Raw genomic sequence first — 24,420 nt, 5'->3', positions numbered from 1 at the left:
ACTTACTTCACCCCTCTCTCTTCATGGAGGGGGGCTTGGTATTTCTGTAATTGGAAGATGTACGTGAAAAAACTTGGTTTTATTCTCAGTTCAAACCAATAACCTCAATTGTAGGATGTGTCAAATAATTATATCATCTTGCTCTCTCCAACTTACTTCGGCCCTCTTTGTCTTGGGGGAGGGGGGCATCTTTTTGGAATCCGTTTGCTCGATTCCCAAAAAGCGCTTGCTTGAAAATGCTCGTAAAAAAACCCCTCGTCCAAGATCATGTCATCTGCACAAGCCTCCCCACTTCTCAAGTTATAAGACATAGAGTTGCCATCACCTCATCATCCTCCTCCACCCTCACCTCCTTGATTGGCTGATGTCCACACTAATGAAGAGAAAAAAAAGAGAATACAAAAATTAGATAAAAAACCACAAAAACATAATGGTTGCACAAAAGTAGCAAGGGGGGGACTAATGGTTGTAGAGGCAGGTGGGGTGGCAATGCTAAGGGTTGCTAGGTGCAAGGGTGGCTCTCACGATAGGGGAGAGCAACGGTGGCTTGGCATAACAAGAGAGACAGATAGCTTTGTTGGGTGTGCAAGCACGATATATTGTATACAAAGAGCTGTAGTAAAACAACACATTGAGGAGCTTGCTTTTTCTCCAAAATTATAGGCTGGTCCTTGTGTTGAAATTTTTTTGAAAATTGGAAGGTGCTTCTTGCATGGAATTTCATACGATAAGAGGCCAAAGCTAAAACAATGTCAATATTTAAATGGAAAAATTGATGCCACATGAAAATATATGTGATAAAATTGATGCCACATGGATATATGCGCTTCCTTGCTTTTCTTAAAAAGGAAAATGGAGACTAACCACCTATTTTTATTACAACTCGGATATGTTGGTATCAACACACACGCCGAACAACACTAACCTACTATTTTTATTACAACTCGGATATGTTGGTATCAACACACACGCCCAACAACACTAACCTACTATTTTTATTACATCTCGTTACACACACACCCAACAACACTAATCTACTATTTTTATTACATGTCGTTACACACACACCCAACACACGGTCCGGTAGCTTTCGCGATTTGAACCCACAACCTTTGGAATAACAAGACCACTCTATCCATCTCCAAAATCGTGCTTTTCGCGTTTTTTTTTTTTTGACTTGCATTTGAAAAAACTGGCAAAAATCAAGCCTTGTAGCGCACATGGCACTGGCCGGAAATTTCATCCACACAAGTGTGAAATTTCCATACAACTCTGCACTCAGCCATGGCGATCGAGCCTCCCCTTAAGAAACGCAAGCACTATGACGGAGATTCGGGCGGGCAGGCGCAGTCCGTCGGTGGGTTTCCGGCGTCCGGCAGCGCTACGGACAATGTGCTTCCGGACGGAGCGCGGGCGGGCGCCTTATCCGAAGAGGAGAAGCTCCGGAAGAAGGTCAACAGGGACGAGATCGGCGCCTTTTACAAGATGTACCGCCGCCTCAAGTTCTGCTTGGAGCGTAAGCGTAGCGCTGGCTCTATCTCCGCCCCTGACCTTGAGGAAGCGTACTGCTCCATCCTGAATCTCTCTGCAGGTAGACAGAAACCCCACTTATGCTTTTTCTGCACATCTGCATGTGGGTTTTGACTTTGTTTTCCAAATGGCAAGGCTTTTCCGCGTCCATTGAACCTCTCTGCGCGTAGACAGAAACCCTTGTCTCTTTACGCCTTTTTTACATTTAGACATGTGGGTTTTTCCGCAGAAGTACATTTACCTTGCTAGTTTTCTGAAAAGTATGCCATAGTTACGCACGTGGTGATGCGCTTCATGCCTTTTCTGTATATTTCAATGTGGAATTTTGCTAAGCTTTTAGGGATCTCATCAAAGCTTTTTGAGCTGTGCATCACTTCTTAGTATCCGATGCTTTTGTGAAGGCCTCTGTAGCCCTAGAGGTCTCGCACAACTGGCTTTGCCCCAGCATCACTCCTTTCCATTTGATGTTTTTGTGTAGGCCTCTGCGGTCACACACAACTGGCTTTGCCTCGGCATTTTGCCTTAGCAGTATACCTTATGGTTGGACTTGGTTGTGATGTCAATTGTAATGACTTGCTAACGATAGCTTTTATATGACAATGATATGATCTAATGGCATTTTTAAAGATCTTGGTGGATCAAAGCTTAGAATGATAAATGCCACTTGCATACTGTCATGAGTCTTGACGTGGACATGCTTCTACCCATTGGCCAGCTCAAAGGTCGAGTACGTGGCTGGATTCACATGTTTGTAAGGGTTGTTGTGCTAGTTCATCATAATATTGTCGAGGTGTCCAATGAGCAGCCAAGTGTGGATAGAGTTATTGGGTTATTGTGTGAACACTTAGTTGGACATTATTATTAGGGTTGGTAGAGTTGGTAGCCAACTCACCAACATTAGACTACTATAAATAGGAGTCTATGCCTTATTCATATTCATTAATTGATCAATCAGTCATCATTGAGTCATTGAGAACTCAGGAGAAGTGCTACCATTGAGCATTGTATATACTTCATGTTAATAATACATGGTAGATTAGGCCATCTCTCTCTATTGTGTATTGAGCATGAAGAAGCAACAATTAGCAAGTTTTGTCAGAAGAAAGGTTGTAATATTTTTTCTCTCATACGGGCATGGAGATCCATTGCGAAGAACTCCATCATCATTAGTGTTCTCACTCAAGTCTGCGTTTTTTCATCAAGGTTGCGTTTTGCGAATTCTATATCGGATAAATCTTGTGTGTGCAAGGGATGCTTAGTCAAAGGGTAAGAAAGATGGCCAAACGCACCAAGTAGAGGGCGGACAGAGCAAGAAGCATGGCAACTTAAACGTAGCTAGACATGGCTTGATGAAGGTGCATCAAGGGGGCTCAATGGCGGGCACTGAAAGGCTAGATTTGGGAGAGCATAAGGACATCTAGATTTGGCAAAAACGCAACCCTATTGAGATTGTAGGACATCACACTGTAGGTGGCCATCCATAGCAGCAAAACGCATCGGAAGGGTGCCTCCAAGTTTTCTCAACATTCCCAGTTGATTTAGTAAGCGTAGACGCATCGGAAGGGTGTCTCCAAGTTTTCTCAACACTCCCAGTTGATTTAGTAAGCGTAGATCACGTATGCACACTAAGAAAGATTGTCTTGGGATGTGCAACGCCTACACAACAGGCTTGACCCACAAGGTCAAGGCTATAGGACTCTTTCAATCATGACAGGTGGGAGAAACAACAATTGCTCAAAATACAATGGGATTAAAGCATTTTTCTTTCACAAGGACTCAAAAAAATGTCCTCTCTTACTGGAGAAGAAGAATTGGTGGTTTCAGTGTCCATTGCATCTGCAATGTCCTCATTCTTCGTAATTTCTTTGACTTATGGGAGAAATATTTTTTGATGTAATCCATGTCGATGGCACTTAAGGTGGTGATGATTTTTTTGATGATGGGAAAGTTGGTGTAGAGGCATTATGCTCACAACTTATCAAGGCCATAATTAAACATAGAATGGTCCAAGTGAAATGTCCTTTATAGTTTAGGGCTTCAGAGCTAGAAGTGCTTGTGAATGGGCACTTGCAAGGGGCTCTTCTATGCAAGAAAGACCTTAAAATTTATAATGCTAGGTTTTCCTAAAAAAAAAACTCTTATCTTTTTTACTCTCTTTTTGGTCATTGCATGTTTGGTGCAAAAAGAGAGAGCACAAATGCTACCACTGATATTGGTTTCGGGTTTGGAAATTGTCGTCGCTAGGCTTGCGCTTTTTACTACACCAAAGTAGAGAAAAACACAGCTTAGAGTTACTTGCATTGCTTGTGTGCGTGGTTGTCTACCTCACACCGAAGGGAGGTCTTGGTGTTGCCTTGCCCAGAGTACAGTGTGGCATGCAGGGGATGGGATGCCCGTTGCAAGCTTAGCTTCCATTTGTAGTTGGGAATTGCACAAGGAGTACCTCAGTTTGTGTTAGCCTTTGCTTTATGCTTGGATAATGGGTTGCCAATGCGATTTCAGGATGTGTTGCTACGAGTTGAGTAGCGCGCTTAGAAGATATTAGAGGAATGAGTTGCTTTGAGAGAAATGGGTTGCTTTGCCTCTTACTTGCAATAGAGATCAAGTATAGAGTACTTGTGATTATGTGCTAAGGTTTCCAAAATAGAGAGAGAATAGTGTTGTGTGGAACTAAAACACAAGTACACACTTCGAGTTAGAGAAATGCTTCTCATAAGCTTAATTGCTTGGTAGAAAATGAGATGGAATATTGAAAATCTCTTGAACACTGTGAGACCACTTTTTGTCTAGTGCAAAGGCTAACATTCCGCCCGTGCCTCATCTCAACACAAAAATCTGGAACCTTTGGATGACCAACTTTCGCCCAATCCAACACTTTTCATTTGTCCAACCGTTTGTCATGTGCACAGTGTGTATCTACCGTGTGCTACACGCACACAAGACTAGCTTCTAGGTTTGGGGAAGCTTGGAGCTAGGCAGATTGAGTTAGGGATAGACTAACGGGCGGGCACCCAAGTATGGATGGCGCCCAAGTGTGGACGCCCGATGACCGGCCAAGAGCCTATAAAAGGGTGGCCAAGGTTAGTCATTAGTCATATAGAGTCTCGCATGATTTGTGAGTAGGAGCCTGGATCTAGTGCAGACGTGCACTTGCTTCATGCAGCCGAGGCTGGCAGCAGTCTCGCGAGGGTAGCTTCGTGGCAGTATGGGACGTCATGAGGTAGAGATTGGTCGGTACGTCCATCTAGTTAGCTCAACTCATGGCTCTGTGGGGACATAGCCCCACCGGGGCATCGTATGCGCCCGAAGACCTGCTCATGTAAAGCATAGATGCCCCAAATCATCTCTGATGGGATCCCCAATGACTGTAGGCGCTGGAAAAGTCTCTCGTGGCACCGTGTCAAATGCTTTGCGGAAATCCACAAAGCAGCAGTATAATCTCTTCTCCCGCGGTCCCTCCTTCTTTGCCTGGCCAATGTATGGCCAATCATGATAGTCCTGAAGGTGTTGGGGTCTAGCATGTCTCCCACTTTGTGGAGAGGCACGATGGTGTGCATAGTCCACTCAGCTGGTAGGCCCTCCACTAGTGCCCTATTAAAGAGGTGAGCAACAAAGGGTCCCAGTGTGTCAGCTGCATAAATAAGATGCTCACTTTGTAAACCTGTGTGTTCAGCCGATCTCCCATGTTGTAACCGGCGGATAGTTCTCTCTACCAACGAGGCGGTAAAGAAAGTAGAGGTGGTAGGGCGGGATTCCTGTGGCTGTGGTATGGGCGGCTGCTGCTGAGGGATATTGTAGAGGCTCTTTGCGTATGTGTGCCATGTGTGTGGATCCTCAATCGGGGTATGAGGGCGAGGCTCTCTCATCTTGCGCCATGCAGTGGCTTCATCTCTGCTCATGAGTAGGTGGTATATATCCCAGTACTGTGCCTCCTCATATGTACGCCTCTTACGGCGTGTGAGGATCCTCATCTGTCGGCTTGCCTGTCTCTGTGTAATGGTTCCCAGTGCTCTCTGGGCACAGAGGTGTCTATATAGCTCTCTGCACTCATCATCATACCACCGATTCTGGGGCATGCTCCCAGATCTATCTGTGTGTGCAATGTGTGTATGGTGGGGGAAGCTGCGGGTGGCGGCCGTATGTAGTAGAGATGACAGTTGGGTGGTGAGTATGTCTAGAGGTGACAGGGGATCCATCTGGAATAGCCCGTCATATACGATGCTCATATATGTCTGCTAAGTCATGGGTGAAGTAGAAAGTTGTATGCGATGCCTGTGTGGGCTGTGTGGGTGCTGGTGTGGAGCTTGCCAGTGACAGTAAGAGGTACGTGCGATCCGCACCAATAGGACAGGGGGGGATGGTGAAAGATGTCACTGCCTGTGTGGTCTCCATGCACCCCATGATGTAGTCCATTGTGCTACCCCACCTGATCGTGGAAAGCATGTCAGTGCTCCTGAATCTTGCCACTGTCTCATCCCGTTATAAATAATGAGATGGTGTCGCGCTCCCAGCTCAAGTAAGTGATGACCATATCTGGTGTTATCCGGCCCCATGTCCTTTGACACCTTGCAAGCTCCCGTGTCCTCCACCTCCAGTGTGTGCATCACCTCGAGGTGCTCGAAATCATAAATGTCGCACTGTTGGCTCTGTGTCCGTGCATTGAAGTCCCCCATAAGGAGGACTTCCCCTAGGTTGGAGTAGTGTATGATCTCATCTGAAAGGGCTGCATTTGGTGACTCTCCCAATGGCCTTGTGTCCTCCTCCTCGCCTCTACTCTCATCCTTTGCTGTCATGGCATATCTCGATCCTCTAGGAGAGAAGTAGCATAGAGCAATGTATAACACCCTGTCTGCTGAGAGCTGCAGTCTAATCCACATGTATCTGGCCTCCTGGTCACGTGCTACCACCTGCAGGTGCTCGTGTAGCTCTCGCTTGAAGAGTACCGCTATAGTCCTCTCGATGTGCTCTGTTGTGTGGTCCCCCTGTAAGTAAACTCCCTGATAGCCCTCTACTTTGGGTAGCCCCCTCTCTAGGCTCTGGTGCGTCTTTGTAAGTAGTATGATGTCCCGTCCCTCCATGACGTCCTCCATCCTCCCAGGATGTGTCCAAAGTGCATCTGTGAATCTGGATCCTCCATAGCCGATGTCCCATAGGCCGCCTGGCGCTTATCGGTGGCCTTGCCATCGATGATGACACGGCCATCGCGATAGAATGCTATCTTGCCCTCTTTCCGGGCTTGTAGGACTCTCGGCATGCATGTTTTCTTGTGTTCTATCTGCATCCTTGTAAGGTCGTCATCCAAATAGATGGGATCTCCCTGTAATCCTCGTAGAATCACCCTCTTCCTCATGAAGGTGACCCTCTCCGTCTCTCTTGCAAACTGTAGGATGAGGGCTTGCTTGCGTGTTGAGTCTTTCTCGGCTCTCCATGCTTTGGTGAAGGGGAGAGGGTCCTCTTCCCTGTAGCCGAGCTTCATGCATAGAAGCTGTCCATCTTTCTTGGGGGTGGAGTCGGGTGTCTCGGCTATACCTGTGACTCGAATGTTGAGGCGGCGGGCATGCCTCATCTTCTCCTTCTCAATGGTGGTGTGAACGATTTGGTGCTCTTCCCTTTGAGTCTCCTCCCTCACTTCTTTACGGATGTTCTTCTTCACCACCTCAACCCATCCTGACTGCTTGGCTTCGAGTTTTCCCTCCATGTCCTTTGTGATCTCCTTGGAGATCTCTTCCTTGATGGCCGTGAGAGTGTTGTCATTGATCTCCCCTTCTTCCTTCTCGGTGTTCTTGACGGCTACCAGTTCCACTTTCAATGCACTCACCTCCTCCTTGAGTGCTGTGTTCAAGGTCTGTGACCCATGGTTCGAGGGCCATGATGTGTCGGTGTAGTTTGTTCTCCACCTCGTTGAGGTTGGAATCGGATGTCTTCTTGTTCTCCTTGATTAGTGCCTTCATTGCCGTCTCGAGGGCCTCGAGCTTCTCTTGGAGACTCGGGGCCATTCCTTGAAATTACTGTGCAGCCCTTCCCACAAGCAGAGAGAGAGAGAGAGAGAGAGAGAGAGAGAGAGAGAGAGAGAGAGAGTCATGTTGCTGCCTTGGGGGCTTGAGGAAGGGTGGGTGGGAAAACGGAATCTTGAGGAAGGGTGGGCGGAGAAGATGGTCTCTATAGAAAGCCATCTTCGTCCCAACTCCTGTGAGGGCTCTAGCCATGTCCTCCTAGTGTCCAACTAAATGAGGTCCTGTCTGATGAGAGAGAGAGAGAGAGAGAGAGAGAGAGAGAGAGAGAGAGAGAGAGAGAGAGAGAAGGACACAGTATTGGGTCTCGAATACCCTCTATAGGGCCCCCACCACGAATGGTGTATTTGCTTTTATTAGAATGATGCAAAACTGAAATAAAAGACTAAACCTGAACCTTCTTGGCTGAGGAGAATCCTTTGCCCTTGACCTTCAATCCTTCACCCCTTCTGCGTTAGCTTATCCTGGCTTTATGATCAGCTTTAGCACTTGGTGAAATATGAGATGAATAGAACTGAATTATGCAATGGGTATTTATACCCCTCACTGATGCTGGTCGGCTGGATTTTACCAGTCGGCTGTTTATAAAAGCCTCACGACCTGTAAATTCAGCATTAAATGCTAAAAATGCTGCGCATCACTTATATGGGTTGCTGGCCATTATGCGCATGAGCTTCTGGCTGCTGGGCAGCCTGTGTGGGCTGCCCCACACCTGGCCTACAGTCCTCTAGGCTCTAGTTACCTTTTGGCTGCCTGTCCAAGAGCCCGAAGGCCGGCCTACAGCCCCTCCATGGCTGGTGGGCACTGCCAAGGCCTTCCTGGCCCCTATGGGGGTGGTTCTACACCTCCCCCATGCCCAAATATTTGTCCCTGGGGTAGCCCTATGTGCTGGCCCCTTTCCTATATGCAAACCCTAACTGTCTACACAGTGGTCTGGCATCCAGTATCATACCAGATACACAGAACCACTGACATCATTCCAGAGGGAGACTCACAGCGCGGACTGGCACTATTCATGTGCAGGACAATGCACACCTGACCTTGGACGCATGTGCAGGACAATTGTCAAATCCCCATAGGATCTCCTCGCGGAATGCTCCTGGTACATGACTCGAAACGTGCAAACAAACCAAACAAACATGACGGGGGTGCATGCCTGACTCACCTCCCAACCTTGATAGCCGTGGGCAAGCCCACAAGACTTGGCTGTCCCCACTGAGCCACGAGCTGAGCTAACTAGATGGACGTACCGACCAATCTCTACTTCGTGACGTCCCATACTGCCACGAAGCTACCCTTGCGGGCCTCGAGACTGCTGCCGGCCTCGGTTGCATAAAGCAGTTGCACGTTTGCACTAGATCCAGGCTCTTGACCATAGAGCTCTCACAAAGACACGCGAGAAACTATAGGATGGAGAGGACACAGTATTGGGTCCCAATTACCCTTTGTAGGGCCCCCACCACGGATGGTGTATTTGCTTTATTAGAATGATGTAAATTTGAAAACAAATACAGAAAACTTGACCTTTTCTTGGCTGGAAAATCCTGCCCTTGACCTGAATCCTTCACCCCTTTGCGTTAGCAAGCCCTTGGCTGTCTTGGCCCCTTGGTTTGCTTGAGCACTTGGTGAAAAATGAGATGAACGCTTCAGGGGCAGTCGGCCAGCATAAGAGTAGGCGGCCAGCATCAGATATGTCCCACGACTGGATATTCAGCATTTAATGCTGAAAAATCAAATTAAATGCTGGAAAAATTTCCATAAATCCTGCGCATCACTTCCTGGCTGGCTGGTCATCAGGCGCCTGCTTCTGAAGGGCTGGGCACACCTTTTGTCCACAATCCCAGGGCTGGGCAGCCTGTATGGGCTGCCCCATACATGCCCTACAGCCAAATAAAGGCTGTAAGCTCCTGGAAATAGCCTTATCTTTGCCCTAGGGCTGTCCTACAGCCCCTCCATGGCTGGTGGGTCCAGCCTAGGCCTTACTGGCCCACATGGGGATGGTTTCACACCATTCCCATGCCCATACTAAGCTCCGGGGTAGCCCTATGGGCTGGCCCCTTGTCCTAAACATACTCTACTCAGTGATCTGGCATCCGGTACTTTACCAAATACACAGAACCACTGACATCATTCTAGAGGGAGACTCACAGCGCGGACTGCCATTGTTTCATGTGCAGGACAGTGCACACCTGACCTTGGACTCATGTGCAGGACAATGCACACCTGACCTCGGACGACTGACATGGATCCCTGGTTGACTCGTCCCGGACTAGGCTCACATGGGACCAGTTCACCATCCGAGGTCCTGCACCTTCTGTACAGAAATGTCTACGTGGCATCCAAGTGCGGAATGCACGTGACATCCCCTTCTGCTTAACTTGCTTAACTTGACGAAAGCTACATAGCCTCCAAATAATCCGTCAATAATGCCGGATAGTCTTCGAAAAATTCTTTGTCGAGCCATACCGCTTCATGAGTTCCTCGGTCCTGAAACTTCGTGAGGAACTACCGTAATCTTTGGCCTGAGCCATGCTTGAAACGGTGCAGAAGGATCTGTTTTGGAACCATTACTTCTGCTTCATCCACAATGTCTGGTTCCGCTTCGTCTTTGACCTCTGAAGGGGGTGGACCTGCATATGGCTTTAACCAACTGACATGAAATACATCGTGCATAGTCCAACTCGGAGGTAGCTTTAACTGCATAGACACCTCATTAATCTTTTCCCGGATGGGAAATGGTCCGAAGCTCCTGAAAGACAACTTTGGGCATCGCTTGCCCACCTGCTTCAATCTTTGCTTCATAATCCGAAGATACACCCAATCTCCTTCCGAAAATGTCATATCCCTTCGGTCTTTATTGGCCTGTCGAGTGTAGGCCTCTTGTGCTTTAGCCAATTTGTCTTTTACTGACTCTAGGATCTCCTGGTAAGAGTACTATGTTCGCCTCCGGTACTGAAGACGAAGTCCTTGTTAACAATGACTGGAAAGGTCTTCCAAACGCTGCCTCATATGGAGTCCTGCCAATAGCTGAAGAAAAAGAGTCATTCAAAACAGCTTGAACTAAAGGCAAAAATGATTCCCACTTACCTTGTTGATCGTGGACATAACACTTCAGCACATCAAAGGCCAACTGGTTGTATATCTCTGTCTGGCCATCTGTCTGTGGGTGGAATGCACTAGAAAAATTCAGCTTAGTACCAAAATTATCAAACAATGCCCTCAAAAAATGACTTGTAAACTTGGCATCTCGGTCTGACACTATGGTTCTAGGAATCCCGCCAACCGGGTACCGATGCCGAATGAATAACTGGGCAACATCCTCGGCGGTCACAGTGACCCTGCAAGGAATAAGCATAACAAATTTGCTAAACCTATCAACAATAGTTAGGCATTGCGTATTACGCTTACTCGGACTGGGAGGCAGATTTGTGACAAAGTCCATCGAAATGTCCTGGAAAGGACTCTCAGGAATTGGCAAGGGCTGTAACAACCCTATCTTCTTTCCATGAGGAGCTTTCACCTTTTGACAAATGTCACAGCGTTGTACATATGTAAACACATCACGTCTCATCTTTGGCCTATAGTATTGCCGTTCTAATTTCTCCAGAGTCGAATTCATGCCCCTGTGACCACCTGTAGTGGCGTCATGGGCATCATGGAGAAGAGCTGCCCGGAATGACTTCATGACACATAGCCGGCCTTTGTAGAAAAGCCAACCATCGCGTATCAGAAAATGGCATGGTCCTGTGGCATCCAATGCTTGTTCCCACTGAGTACCGAATTGCTACTGGATGACCATTCTGTTGCAATACACCTCCAATTGCGATGTTACTCGCATTGGTGATCACTTGAAATGGTTCGTCCCACGAGGCAAGGGCTAAACAAGGCGCTTCTGACAATTCCACCTTGAGGTTCTGGAATGCCTCCAACGCTCGTGGAGTCATTCAAATCTTTTGCCTTCTTGTTTTCACTCCCTTTAGCAGATCGGTGAGGTCTGCCGAGAGATCAGAAAACTTGTCAATGTGGGTGGAATATGCCTGGCATATACCCACAAATGATCTAATGTCATAAGCCGTCTGAGTTACTTCCCAGTTAATAATCTCGGCCACCTTAGCCGGATCAAGTCGAATGCCTTCAGCACTAATTATATATCCCAAGTAATGTACCTGGAATAGATAAAATTATGACTTTTCATTGACATAGAGCTCGTTGCTTTCCAGCAACTTAAGGACTTTCTCCACATCAATGTCATGCTGCTCCACTGTAGCTGAAAATATGAGTATGTCGTCCAGAAATATGAACACACACTCTCCAATCAACTCCCGGAAAATACGCATCATCATGCGGTTAAATGTAGCTGGGGCGTTCGTCAAACCAAATGGCATGACCACAAATTCATAGTGGGCCCGTTCTGTACGGAAGGCTGTCTTGGGGATGTCCCCCTCTACAATCCGTACCTGGTGGTACCCACTCTTTAAATCCAGTTTGGAGAACACCTTTGCTCCATTCAGCCTCTCGAGAATATAGTCAATTCGAGGCATCGGGAATCTGCTCTTGATAGTCAGCTTGTTGAGTGCACAATAATCGACACACAACCGGGAAGACCCATCTTTCTTCTTGACAAACAAGATCGGTGCTGCAAATGGCGACACGCTGGGGCAGATGAAGCCAGCTTGCAACAATTCTTGGAGTTGGCGGTCCAACTCCGATTCCATTGCCTTAGAAAGGCGATACGGAAACTTGCTCGGGGGTTCCGAGCCTGGGAGGAGATCAATCCTGTGATCCTCCGGTCTGGACGGGGGGAGCTGGGGAGGGAGGCTGTCCCGAAGAAAAATCTTTTGAAACTTTTCATGGAGAACCGAGTACTTCTCGGAAGCACTGGCTGCCGTTTGGGCTGTCTAGATGTAAATCATTGCACACTGTGCGCCTTTCTTGACTGCTCGCTTAGCCTGCAAGTGGCTTATGAGCGGAAAGTTTGGAATACCTGGCTCACACTTAATGGTCACCGGGGTGTTTGACACATTCCGATTGATCTGGAACGTGTGCTTGTCCCACTTGACGTTAGGAAGAAACTTGTGAAACCACTGGATACCCAAAATTATGTCTGTTCCTACAAGAGGGGCAACCATAAAGTCACGCACAAACTCTATGCCCTGAATCACTAACTTAGCACCTAGAGCTTCATACTTGAGACGCTCGTTGTCATACCTGTGCTAAAACCCTCAACTTTGTCCACCGGAGTCAGCTGGAAACGGGCACGCCTAGCGGCCTATTCCGTGACCACATCCCGCTGTCAAACAAGACGACTCTCTGGCCACCTATGTAGCCAAAGGACTTGAGCAATTCGTTGCGCTCATACTCCTGGTCATGGGCGCCCTTCTGCTTATCTTCGAGCTCCCGGCTAATAATTGCTCCAACGGAAGCACCGGGGGTTGAAGAACTAGGATTAGCCGCTGGGGTCTGTGTGGGAGTTGAGCTCACCACGGAAGCTGTGGAGGCGGCGGCGGCCTTTGGAGGCTTCTTCGGACAATCCCGAGAAGTATGTCCTTTTGTATGAGAAAAGAAACATCTACCCTCCTCCTTGTACTGAGAAAGCTCCTCAGCACTCAACTTGCCACTTGTCTTGCCTGCCTCCGCTTTCTGGTCTGGAGTAAGCTTAGACGCATTGTTCGAGTTCTTGGAGCCAAAGGCTCTCGGGCTCTGTTGTGGGGAAGACCCCCTCTGGTTCTGGCTTTTGCTCCCCGAGGTGTTAGCCCTGGGAGAAGCCGGTTGGGAAGTCTTGGGCTTGCCACCATTGTGTTTCATTTCTGCACTTTGCGCAAGCGAGAGTGCGTCCTCAAAGGTGGCTGGCCTAAACATACGCACCTCCCGTTGGATTTGCGTGTCCAGGCCATACAAAAACTGCCCTTTCTTGTCCGTATCAGATAAGCCTAATTGGAGACATAAAGTCGAAATTTTATTGGCAAACTGAAGGACTGGTTGCGCGTTCTGACGCGCTCCTCTGAACTCGTCTTCGAGTCGCTCAAGGTAGTGGGGCGGTAGAAACAAAGGTCGCGGACGAATTCGTCCCACACATAAGCTGCCATACCTGCTCTGGTGTGGGCATGAGCCCACTAAGCCCACCAAGGAACGGCCTCACCTTCCAAGTACCAACTGGCTAAGATCACTTTGTCAGTATCTGTTTTCCTAACTGCGGCAAAGTAAGCTTCAAATTGATGTAACCATGAATAAAGAGTTGTGGGATCGAGTTTACCATTATACTTACTGAAATTCATTTTCTCGGGAAAATGATTCGAGGGCGCCGCCGGTGTCAATCTGGCGTCCAAAGCTCTGAGGTAACGCTCGTGTTCCACGCGTCGCATGGCGTCGTCTTCTCGTTGTCGGATCTCCAATGCACGCATCTGCAACTCAAGCAAGGAGCTTGGCTGCGGCTGTGACCCTGCAAGAGGGTCCCTGTGACGAGGATCTGGTATCTGGGACACGGAAGGAGAGGGAGGAGGAGATATTAAACGCGACGCTGGAGAGCGAAAACGCTCCTTCAGAGCCAAGATCCGCGCCTTCTGCTCATCCAACTTGGTTGTTTGGTCTGCGATTGCTCGCATCATCTACTGGAACATGTTTGTGACACTCAAGCCAGGTGCCCTAGCTGGGCTGCCTGGTGCACTCTGGTCCCATGGTTCTGGGTCTCTCTCGTCGCCGAATCTCGCCATAGCAGGAAAATGCAATTCCTTTCCGGAACGTAATCTGACCATCCACTATCTGTGTGGGAGACTTTCGGAGGCTTCCGGAGGCTAACAACCAACCGTCCTTCGAGGGACAGGAGTCACTCCAAAAGGGGTAGTCCACCGGCGTCTAAAAACCAACCACACGAGCGAGAAAAATTTCCTGGTTTTCTTTGCTGAATCTTTGTCCTTGAAGTAGGCTTTGATACCACTGTAATATGCGGAAGCTTCTGAGAAGGATCGGTACTTCAAAACTCAGAAATCAGCACTCTTTTCCGCGACGGAAATTAACGCACAAACTGAAAGGAGATGTGCAGAAAATAGAGAGAGAAGGGGGGGGATGGAGAGGACACAGTATTGGGTCCCAATTACCCTCTGTAGGGCCCCCACCACGGATGGTGTATTTGCTTTATTAGAATGATGTAAATCTGAAAACAAATACAGAAAACTTGACCTTTTCTTGGCTGGAAAATCCTGCCCTTGACCTGAATCCTTCACCCCTTTGCGTTAGCAAGCCCTTGGCTGTCTTGGCCCCTTGGTTTGCTTGAGCACTTGGTGAAAAATGAGATGAACGCTTCAGGGACAGTCGGCCAGCATAAGAGTAGGCGGCCAGCATCAGATATGTCCCACGACTGGATATTCAGCATTTAATGCTGAAAATCCCATTAAATGCTGGAAAAATTCCCATAAATCCTGCGCATCACTTCCTGGCTGGCTGGTCATCAGGCGCCTGCTTCTGAAGGGCTGGGCACACCTTTTGTCCACAATCCCAGGGCTGGGCAGCCTGCATGGGCTGCCCCATACATGCCCTACAGCCAAATAAAGGCTGTAAGCTCCTGGAAATAGCCTTATCTTTGCCCTAGGGCTGTCCTACAGCCCCTCCATGGCTGGTGGGTCCAGCCTAGGCCTTACTGGCCCACATGGGGATGGTTTCACACCATTCCCATGCCCATACTAAGCTCCGGGGTAGCCCTATGGGCTGGCCCCTTGTCCTAAACATACTCTACTCAGTGATCTGGCATCCGGTACTTTACCAAATACACAGAACCACCAGGACAGTGCACACCTGACCTTGGACTCATGTGCAGGACAATGCACACCTGACCTCGGACGACTGACATGGATCCCTGGCTGACTCGTCCCGGACTGGGCTCACATGGGACCAGTTCACCATCCCAGGTCCTGCACCTTCTGTACAGAAATGTCTACGTGGCATCCAAGTGCGGGATGCACGTGACAATGAAATACAGGATGAACTTTCACATGAGAAGACAAATCCAATTCATATGCAACTGAACCAATCCGTCGTGTAATACGAAATGGTCCACAATATCTAGGGGATAATTTCGGAGATTGACTTGTCCGTAAAGTCTCTGAAATCTTTCGGAACTCGCAATTACACCATCGTTCCTTCCTAGAACTCTCTAGGTGAATGATGTCTATTAGAATAAAATTTGTCTCGGTCTTGAGCACTTCTAATAGATTCCTTCGCAACTTGTAACATTTCTTGCATATCTTGCAAAAAATTACGTGCTGCATCATGCGGAAGTCTTGAGAATCCCACTGTAACAGGTGATCTAGGTTGAAAACCATACATAAGCATGAAAGGACTAAAACCTGTACTTGTATACTTAGTACTGTCATATGCAAATTCTAACATAGGAAGATAATCCTCCCATGAACTCTGCCTTTTGGATACATATGCTCGAAGCATATCCTCCAAAATCTGATTAACTCTTTCAGTCTGGCCATCAGATTGAGGATGATCTAAGGAACTCAAATTCAAAGTTGTTTCCAACTTCTCAAAAACAAGTTTCCAAAAATCACTCGTAAACTTAGAGTCCCTATCACTGACTATGTCCTGCGGTAACCCGTACAATCTAAACAATTGCTTGATAAACTGCTGTGCTAATTGCGTAGCTGAAATAGTCTTCCGGGTTGGTAAAAATCTAGCCATTTTTGTGAAGCGATCTACCACAACCCAAATAGAATCGTGGCCTTGATGTGTTCTTGGAAATCCGGTAATAAAATCCATGGAAATACTTTTCCATTTATTACCTGGGATTTGCAAAGGATGCAACAACCTAGCGTGTCTAAAGCGTTTAGCTTTATTTGCTTGAGAAACTTGACACTTGAGAACATAATCTTCTACATACCCTTTCTTCTTTGGCCGATAAAAAGTGTATTTCCCTAATGATAGTGTCTTGTGTACCCCAGGGTGTCCAGCAGAAGGGGCGTCGTGACACTCCTTAAGAATCTTGGACGTAATGTCCGGGATCTGTGGTACACAAATTTTGTCATTATGGAATAGTAAACCATTCCGAATCATCCACTGACCTCCTGCAGCTTGAATGGTAGGCTGTTCAGTCATTGAGTCTTGGTCAATCAATGAGCTCACGTCCTGGATCTTCTGCCAAAATGGACCAAAATAACTATCAGTCCTACAAAGCTCTCTCAATGACTGAAATAAGTCTGTAGTAATCTAGGTGAATGACAAAGTATTCACCTCTCTAGTTCAACTAAGTGCATCTGCGACACTATTCATGGACCCTTTTCTATAACGAATCTCAAAATCAAAATCTTGCATTAATTGAGTCCATTGAGCTTTCCTTCCTCTCAAATCATCTGCATCACACACATACTTGATTGACTGATGATCAGTCAATACCAGTACGTAAATCTATCTTCGTGAAATATTTTGCTCCGGCTAACCGGTCAATTAGGTCATCTGATCTAGGAAGAGGATAAGGGTTCTTAATTGTCGGCTTGTTCAATCTCTTGTAATCTATGCACATTCTCTAGGTGTTGTCCTTCTTTCTCCTAAGCAACACAGGTGCACCCCAAGGTGATTTACTTGGACGGATCTGTCCCATCCTTAAATAATCTTGTCCCATCCTCAAATAATCTTCGAGTTGTTTGGCCAACTCATCGTCCTCAGCTTGGCTCATCTTGTAAGGTGGAATACTAACTTGGTGAGCACTAGGAATCAGGTCAATACGATGATCTATTGCCCTTTCAGGTGGTAAGCCCGATGGCAGTTCCTTAGGAAATACATCTTGAAACGAATCAAGTATCTTATGTAATTCTTTGCTTTTAAATACACTTAATTCATTGATATCCATAGAAGGTATGAGAAATGAAGAAAGTGGAGTCAATACACAATGGAAAGCAGTATACAAAGAAGAATCCATTATATTACCAAAATCAAATGTATTTACAATAGGTGCCTGAGATGGATGTATACAATCACCTAAAATACTATACTGGGTGTTCCTATGTTCAAAAGAAAAAATATGACTAGACCAATCTATGTGGACTTGAAGAGTCTTAAACCCACTCAATCCCTAATAACAAGTCTACATGTTCTAGGTGCATAATATAGCATTCTAGAGTATCTTTGTAGTCTTGAATCCGGATCGGTAGCATCTCCACCTTTCGATCCCATACTTGTCAACCCGCAGGTAGGCGTACCTCATAGGTATGATCGCTGGGTGTTGTGTCAATACCCAATTTCTGCACAAGTTTGTAATTAACAAAATTGTGTGAGCTGCCAGGGTCTAGAAGAATGTGGATTCTATGGCCATTCACTTCTCCATAAACTCGGAGAAGATCATGCAAGTCAAAAACTTTAGAGTTGAACAGACAATCAGAACATGAAATAGGGCGAGAAAGTACAGTAACTGAAGTACCTGTCAAAGACAATTGGTTAGCTGCCTTTGGCTTGGGTTCTGCGTTGGTCTTTGCATCCTTTTGCTTCGGACACTCGTTACGCATATGTCCTTTTTCTTCACAGATGAAGCAACGTCCCTCCTCCTTGAGCTTCAAAGCCTTGAGGAGACGTTTTTTCTTCGCTGGTGTCGAAGTTGAATTCTTCCAAGGTTGGTCCGAAGACTTTCCTTTTGTTGTGCTGGTCATCGGTGCAGAGAACTTCCTTTTGTGCTTGTTCCCCCGCTCGGTAACGGGTTTAGATTTGGAAGAGATCATTGTATCATCATAGATACGAGCGGAATGAATGGCTTCGTCCAAAGTTTTGCATTTGTTGTTTTTAATCTATAAACGGTATGAGTCCGGTAAACCGGCTACGAAGAAATCCAAAAGAGTTGTGGAATCCATCTTCGTAGCTTTCATTTGCAAGTCCCTAAATTTCTGGAGATAGACCTCATAAGTGAGGTTGTGCAAGGTCATGGTCAAAGTAGTAAACCGGGCAACAACATCATAGTCATCCTCTTTCTTGAGGAATTCTTTCTTGAGGGGGGCTTCGAACTGTGCCCAAGTTGTTGGTTTAGGGTTGAGTTCTTTCCACCAAAGCAAAGCTTAACCTGAGAGGAAACCTGCTGCTAATTGGATCTTTTTCCCATCGTCATATGGATGAAACTGAAAATGGACTTGCCACTTATGTAGCCAAGTGTCCACTATCTACTTGGTACGCTGCTTTTGCTCGCCCCCAAACTGTTCCGGAGTAATATTGGGACCTAAAGCAGGTGCCAAGGTATCCATACCTGAAAGAGTAGGTAGGGTAGTGGTTAACAAAGAGATGGAGTTCTTTAAAGCCTGCATCTACGCGGCGATTTGTGGTTGACGTTCCGAGGAAGAAGCTTCGAGAGCAACTTTAAACTCTTGGAAATCTGATTTTGAAACAAAATCGTTGAAAAGATCGGCATCGGTGGCTTCCGTAGCCGGCAGGTCTTCACGTTCGAGAATGGGCTCCAACTCGGATTCTTGGGTCGACATCTTGAAGAGGGCAAGATGAGAAAAAATATTTATCTTGCACAATGAGACGGCTAGAGAGCTTGAGAGCTTGAGAGATGTGTGTCAAGAAGCCCGCTTAAGGGGAATATATAGGCTTCCCCAAAAGCTAACTTAGCTTTTGCTTTTGTGTTATTAAAAAAAAAATAAAAAAAAAAATAAAATAAAAAAAATAAAAATTATATATATTCTGTTTTCTTAAAAAAAAAATACTTATAAAGCAAAGCATGGGTTTTTAAAACCCCTCTTCTAAGTGTGGGTTAAATAAAACCCTTCGGCGTAGGTGAAAACGCTAAAAGCACACGGTAGTGTTTTTTTTAAATAAATAATAAAAAAACCAAACAAAACAAAAGCTAAAAAAAACACTCAGCGACCACGCTTTTTGCATTTTTCTGCAGCACGGAGAGCCGCCTACCTGCCACCCGTCCGTCTGCTTGCTAGCGCTGCCACCTGTGCGTGTGCACCCGCCTGCAATCGGCTGTCGCTTACGCACGTTCTTGGCAGCCTGCGCCTGTTGCACATACAGTCGGCCGCCTGTGTATTGGCGCTTGTCCCTTCGACTGCCTGCTCGTACAGTTGGCTGGATGTGCTGCCTGCGCATACTAGCTTGCATGCAAGATTACGTGCCTGGCTGCGTGTACAGGCTACTAGCATACACGTGCCTGCCTGCCTACACATACCAACCCGGCTGCGATTGGAACAACCACACAGGCGTTTCTCTCTCTCTCTCTCTCTCTCTCTCTCTCTCTCTCTCTCTTACAAACATACAACCGATTGACTTTTTCCTCTTTTCTCTCTCTTCAAACTGTTCATACAGTTGCAAGAACACATTTAGCCCTTCTTCTTTGCAAAGCAAATAACCCTTACAAGACCAAACCCTAACATGGGTTCCAACGATGCAAAATAACATGCTGAAATTGAAAAAACAGCAGTATACTCAGAAAAACAACAATCTTCATGAACTCATACCTTTTCTTCGACATCTTTTTCTCTACCTACCGACTTACTCGTTCACGAGGCTTGCTTTGATACCACTGTCAAATCCCCATAGGATCTCCTCGTAGAACGCTCCTGGTATAAGACTCGAAACCTGCAAACAAACCAAACAAACATGACGAGGGTGCAGGCCTGACTCACCTCCCAACCTTGACAGCCGTGGGCAAGCCCACAAGTCTTGGCTGTCCGCACCGAGCCACGAGCTGAGCTAACTAGATGAACGTACTGACCAATCTCTACCTCGTGACGTCCCATGCCGCCACGAAGCTACCCTTGCTGGCCTCGAGACTGTTGCCGGCCTCGGTTGCATAAAGCAGTTGCACGTGTGCACTAGATCCAGGCTCCTGACCATAGAGCTCTCACAAAGACACGCGAGACTCTATATGACTAATGACTAACCTTGGCCACCCTTTTATAGGCTCTTGGCCGGTCACGGGCGTCCACACTTGGACATCCGCCCGTCCATACATGGGTGCTTGCTCGTTAGTCTATCCCTAACTTAGCTCGCCAATCAGCTTGCCTAGCTCCAAGCTTCCCCAAACCTCGAAGGTAGTCTTGTGTGCGTGTAGCGCACTGTAGATACACGCTGTGCACATGACAACAATGCACACCTGACCTCGAACGACTAGAGTGGGACCCTGGCTGACTCGTCCCGGACTGGGCTCACATGGGACCAGTCTTCCACCCCAGGTCTTGCACCTTCTTTACAGATATGTCTACGTGGCATCCAAGTGCGGGATGCACGTGACACTAGGGGAGCAAACAACTCCACTTTGCAACATCATGTTGGTGCCTACTTTGTCCTTGAAATCGTCTAGTCCCTGCTCAAAAGCTTGAGTTAGTGTAGTTGCCAAATTTGGAGCAGCTCGTGGCAAAGATGGCCTAGTGCCCATTGCTTGGAAACGTGCATTTATCTCTGCACGTGCCACGGAGGAAAGCTCTCTTGGCTGCCATGTGGGAGGTGAAATCGGGCATCGTGACAAGGAAGGTAAGATGGAGGGGAGAAAGGAATCCTAAGCTAGGTACTTAATCAAAATGCTAATTACTTTATTAATGCTATCATTTGCTAAACCCTAGACTCTGATATTGTTACGTCCAAGTGAAACCTTTCCATGCCATGGCGATGTTTACGCATGGGTTAGATCTAGATTACCAGTTAGAAGTCTCTTGGAACGGAGCCAAGACTTTGGAGGATGCTATTAAATTTACCCAAAACTTAGATAATATCCACGGTCACAAGTGCACTCCGCAAAAACCCCAGTAGGGATTCGACAATAAAAAGCGATCCTATGGTGGCAATAAAAGCTCATCCTAACCCCAACAGTGAATGGCTCCACCTCAGCAAAGTACAATGAAGGCTCGACAAGAACTCAAGGCATCTGAGAAGGCGGAAGCAAAGAGAACGGGAGCGTGCTTCGAGGGCAACCAACTTGTGCATATGCCAAGGCTTGTCCAAACAAGAACAAGAGCAAGTCCATCTCTGTTCACGAACTCTCAAGTAATCCTCGTATGTCTACTATTGAAATTCACCATCTAGAGCATAGTTTTTTGTGCCGAGGATGCTCTTTGGGTACTTTGGCCTTCGGCAAGCATGGTCTCCTCAGGATGGAGGGTTGGATCAAGGGCCAGAAGGTATCTATACTTTTTGATAATGGTAGCAATTGAGTGCTTGCTTGGTGTAGAAACTGCGGTTGCCAACGGTGGCAAGTGACCACAGGTATCCCCCCCCCCCCCCCCCGAGAAAAGATCCTTTCATTAGTTATATAAAAAACGCCCGTAGGGCTACAAAAGATCTCTCTTGCTCATAAGAGAAACAGAGCAGTGAATACAGCATGGCAGCCCAGGAGACTCTCCCTAGGTGCTGCAAAATACAAGCATCAGTACAAAGGACTGAGAGGCTAAATCATACAATAGGGGGGGGGAGAGCCAAACAGGTGGCCCCTGTAGTGCCACCGAGGGGATCCCGTGTGTAAGGTGTAGAAGGGGCCACAGCGCCAAGTGGTGTGAAAGGCCTGGCGCCGCAAGATCGCCTCATCCGAGTCTCCCCGGATGCGGTCGTACTGTCCTCGCAGGGTATGGATCAACTCCTGCCAAATCTCCCGTAGAGTCTCTGTTGGTGGCTCCAATCTCCCCTCAAAGGCCGTAAAGCACCGGGCGCTCCAGGTGAACCAGATGGTGAGGCTGCTGAGGAGCTCCCATCGTAAATCCCTCTCCTGTGTCCAGCTGGCGAACGAGAAATCCGGTGCCGGAACCAGGCGAGGCTGGTCCCTAATAAATCTGATGGCCTGACTGCCCTGCTCCATCTCATAGCCCATAGCAGGCCCTGACGAAGTCGACCAAGCAGCGGCACCCCACGTAAACATACCCTCTGGAGAGAGGGGGGCTAGAATACGCAGCATCCGCAGCCAAATCTGCTGCGCCTGAGGGCAATCCCAAAGGCAATGTCTCTGTGTCTCCATAGGGTGGCCGCATCGGACGCAGGCCACCGGAAGACCGCTGTAAACAAGCCAAGTGCCAACTGCTGAGCCCCTGTGGGCGACCAGCCACTGAAAAGTCGAGATCCTGCGGGTCTGTCGACTAGCCCAGAGCCGAGCCCAGAAATCCTCCAGGAACTCCTGTGAGAGTCCCTGTAGCCGCCAATGCCCCGCTGCCGCTGGAGAGACCGTCCTCCTTGCCGTCAAAATATGCCGCCCTAGCCGAACAGTATACTGGAAAAAGGTAATCTCTGTGGCCTCAAGGGATGCATAAGGATCATGCCACTCGTACTCCCCGGGGTCCCACTGTAGCCGGGCCAAGGGGCGCGCTGCATATGCCCGTATGCGCCAATCCGGGAGCACATCAGCAGGGTCGGGGTCAATATGCCACTTCCGAGAAGCGGCGGCCACTACCCGAATCCTCTGAAAGGTGCACTCTGCAACCAAAGGCGACTCCACCTCCACTCTCTGGAGTCTGCCCTCATCGTGAATCTCATAGTAGAGGCAACTACCATCCTCAGTGCAAGCTCTGACAGCAATCAGGATCTCCAACTGTGTAAAGGCTCCCATCCACCGTGGGGCCACTGGCTCGAGAGGCGTGAACCACTCCTCTGTGAGTGCCTCCTGAATATCATCCCTCATAATCAACCCCCCTCTGAAGTGACTCAGCCTCTCCACCTGGATCTCCTCTGGGAGACTGCAGAAGGCCTGCCAGTCTCCAAAACTACGAGCTGGGCCTGCCGCTAGAGGCCCCCAGGCTAGACGAGGCCGAGAACCCAGCATATGACCCTGCTCTGTGCGAACCGTTGGGCTCCAGATGAGCGGCTGTCTGGCCCGCTCCTCAACACAAGAAGGAGGTCGCTGAGAGAGCCCCGGTCTCAGCAGCTCCCAAGCTCTCAGGATACTCAAAGCAAATCTGTCCTCCCATCCTCTACTGAGGCCTGTCCTCCTCATCTCTATGAAGATCCAGCGAATCTCTGGTGCCCAAGTGCCCCCTGCTGGAGGCGCCCGAGCCTGCAGCCGCTGCAAGAGGAGCTCTTTCCAAGGCTCAGCGCCTGGAAGCAACCCCCGAACGATAAGCTTCCCCAATAAGGCTCTACTCTGATCGACTGGATCTATAATGCCCAAACCTCCCTGAGCCAGCGGAAGTGTAATAACTGCCCGTGACCACAGGTACCTACTACCAAGTGAACTTCGCATTGAGCATGGCGTCGGAGATTTGGGACAAGGCAGTTCCGAACCTAGAGTTGTGCATGGGCGATTATCGCGAGAACCTTGACTTCCACCTCATGACCCTAGATCGGGTTTATGTAATCTTAGGAATATCTTGGTTCAAAAATAAGAATCCTACTTTGCAAAAAGATTATGAAAACCATGTTATTACTCTTAGGAATATCTTGGTTCAAAGATAAGAATCCTACTTTGCCCCGTATCTTTGGAGCTTTGACAGAAACTCAGTACACAGACCTTTGTATGAATGTATGCTATGTGTGTGCGTGGGAGGTGTGTGTGTGGGAGCATATATTGATACCAAGTTCTATACCCTTTGATGACGTTAGTGGGGATGTCATAGTATTTAGTCGAAACTATCATAGTCACATAAAAACGCGTTTTTGGGCTGAGAAACTCCGAAACCCTGAAACAGCTGAAACGCCAGAAACGCGTTTTAGAAACGAGGATTTTTTTTTTCGTTTCTAAAAAAAGCAATTTGTCTTTTTTTAAAATTTTGTCTTAGTGTTTTTTTTAAATGTTGGGTTTTCACTCTCTCTCTCTCTCTCTCTCTCTCCGCGCGCGACCTGCAGCCCAAACATCCTCTCTCTCTCTCTCTCTCTCTCTCTTGCACGCGAGTTGCAGACACCTCTTCCTCTTCTTCTTCTCCTCCTCCTCCTCCTCCTCCTTCTTCTCTCTCTCCCAAATTCTCACAAATTCCCCAATATTCCC

The 24,420-nt window shown here is 47.7% G+C and overlaps 1 protein-coding gene across 2 annotated transcripts in view; it reads left to right on the top strand.

The window, feature by feature from the left end:
• Positions 1–1,149: 1,149 nt before the first annotated feature.
• Positions 1,150–24,420, top strand: part of LOC147632165 (uncharacterized) — a 64,126-nt gene continuing 40,855 nt past the window's right edge. The window contains exon 1 of one of the 2 annotated variants that reach the window (XM_086808797.1): positions 1,150–1,591. In XM_086808797.1, the coding sequence (XP_086664923.1) occupies positions 1,285–1,591 (307 nt within the window). In that variant the 5' untranslated portion in view covers positions 1,150–1,284. The remainder of the gene's footprint in view (positions 1,592–24,420) is intronic. The other variant, XM_086808798.1, reaches the window with a different exon arrangement.

This window comes from Cibotium barometz, chromosome 14 (assembly GCF_041138505.1).
Source record: "Cibotium barometz isolate CiBa-2024 chromosome 14, ASM4113850v1, whole genome shotgun sequence".
NCBI lineage: Eukaryota > Viridiplantae > Streptophyta > Polypodiopsida > Cyatheales > Cibotiaceae > Cibotium > Cibotium barometz.
This window is presented reverse-complemented; position numbering and strand designations above follow the sequence as displayed.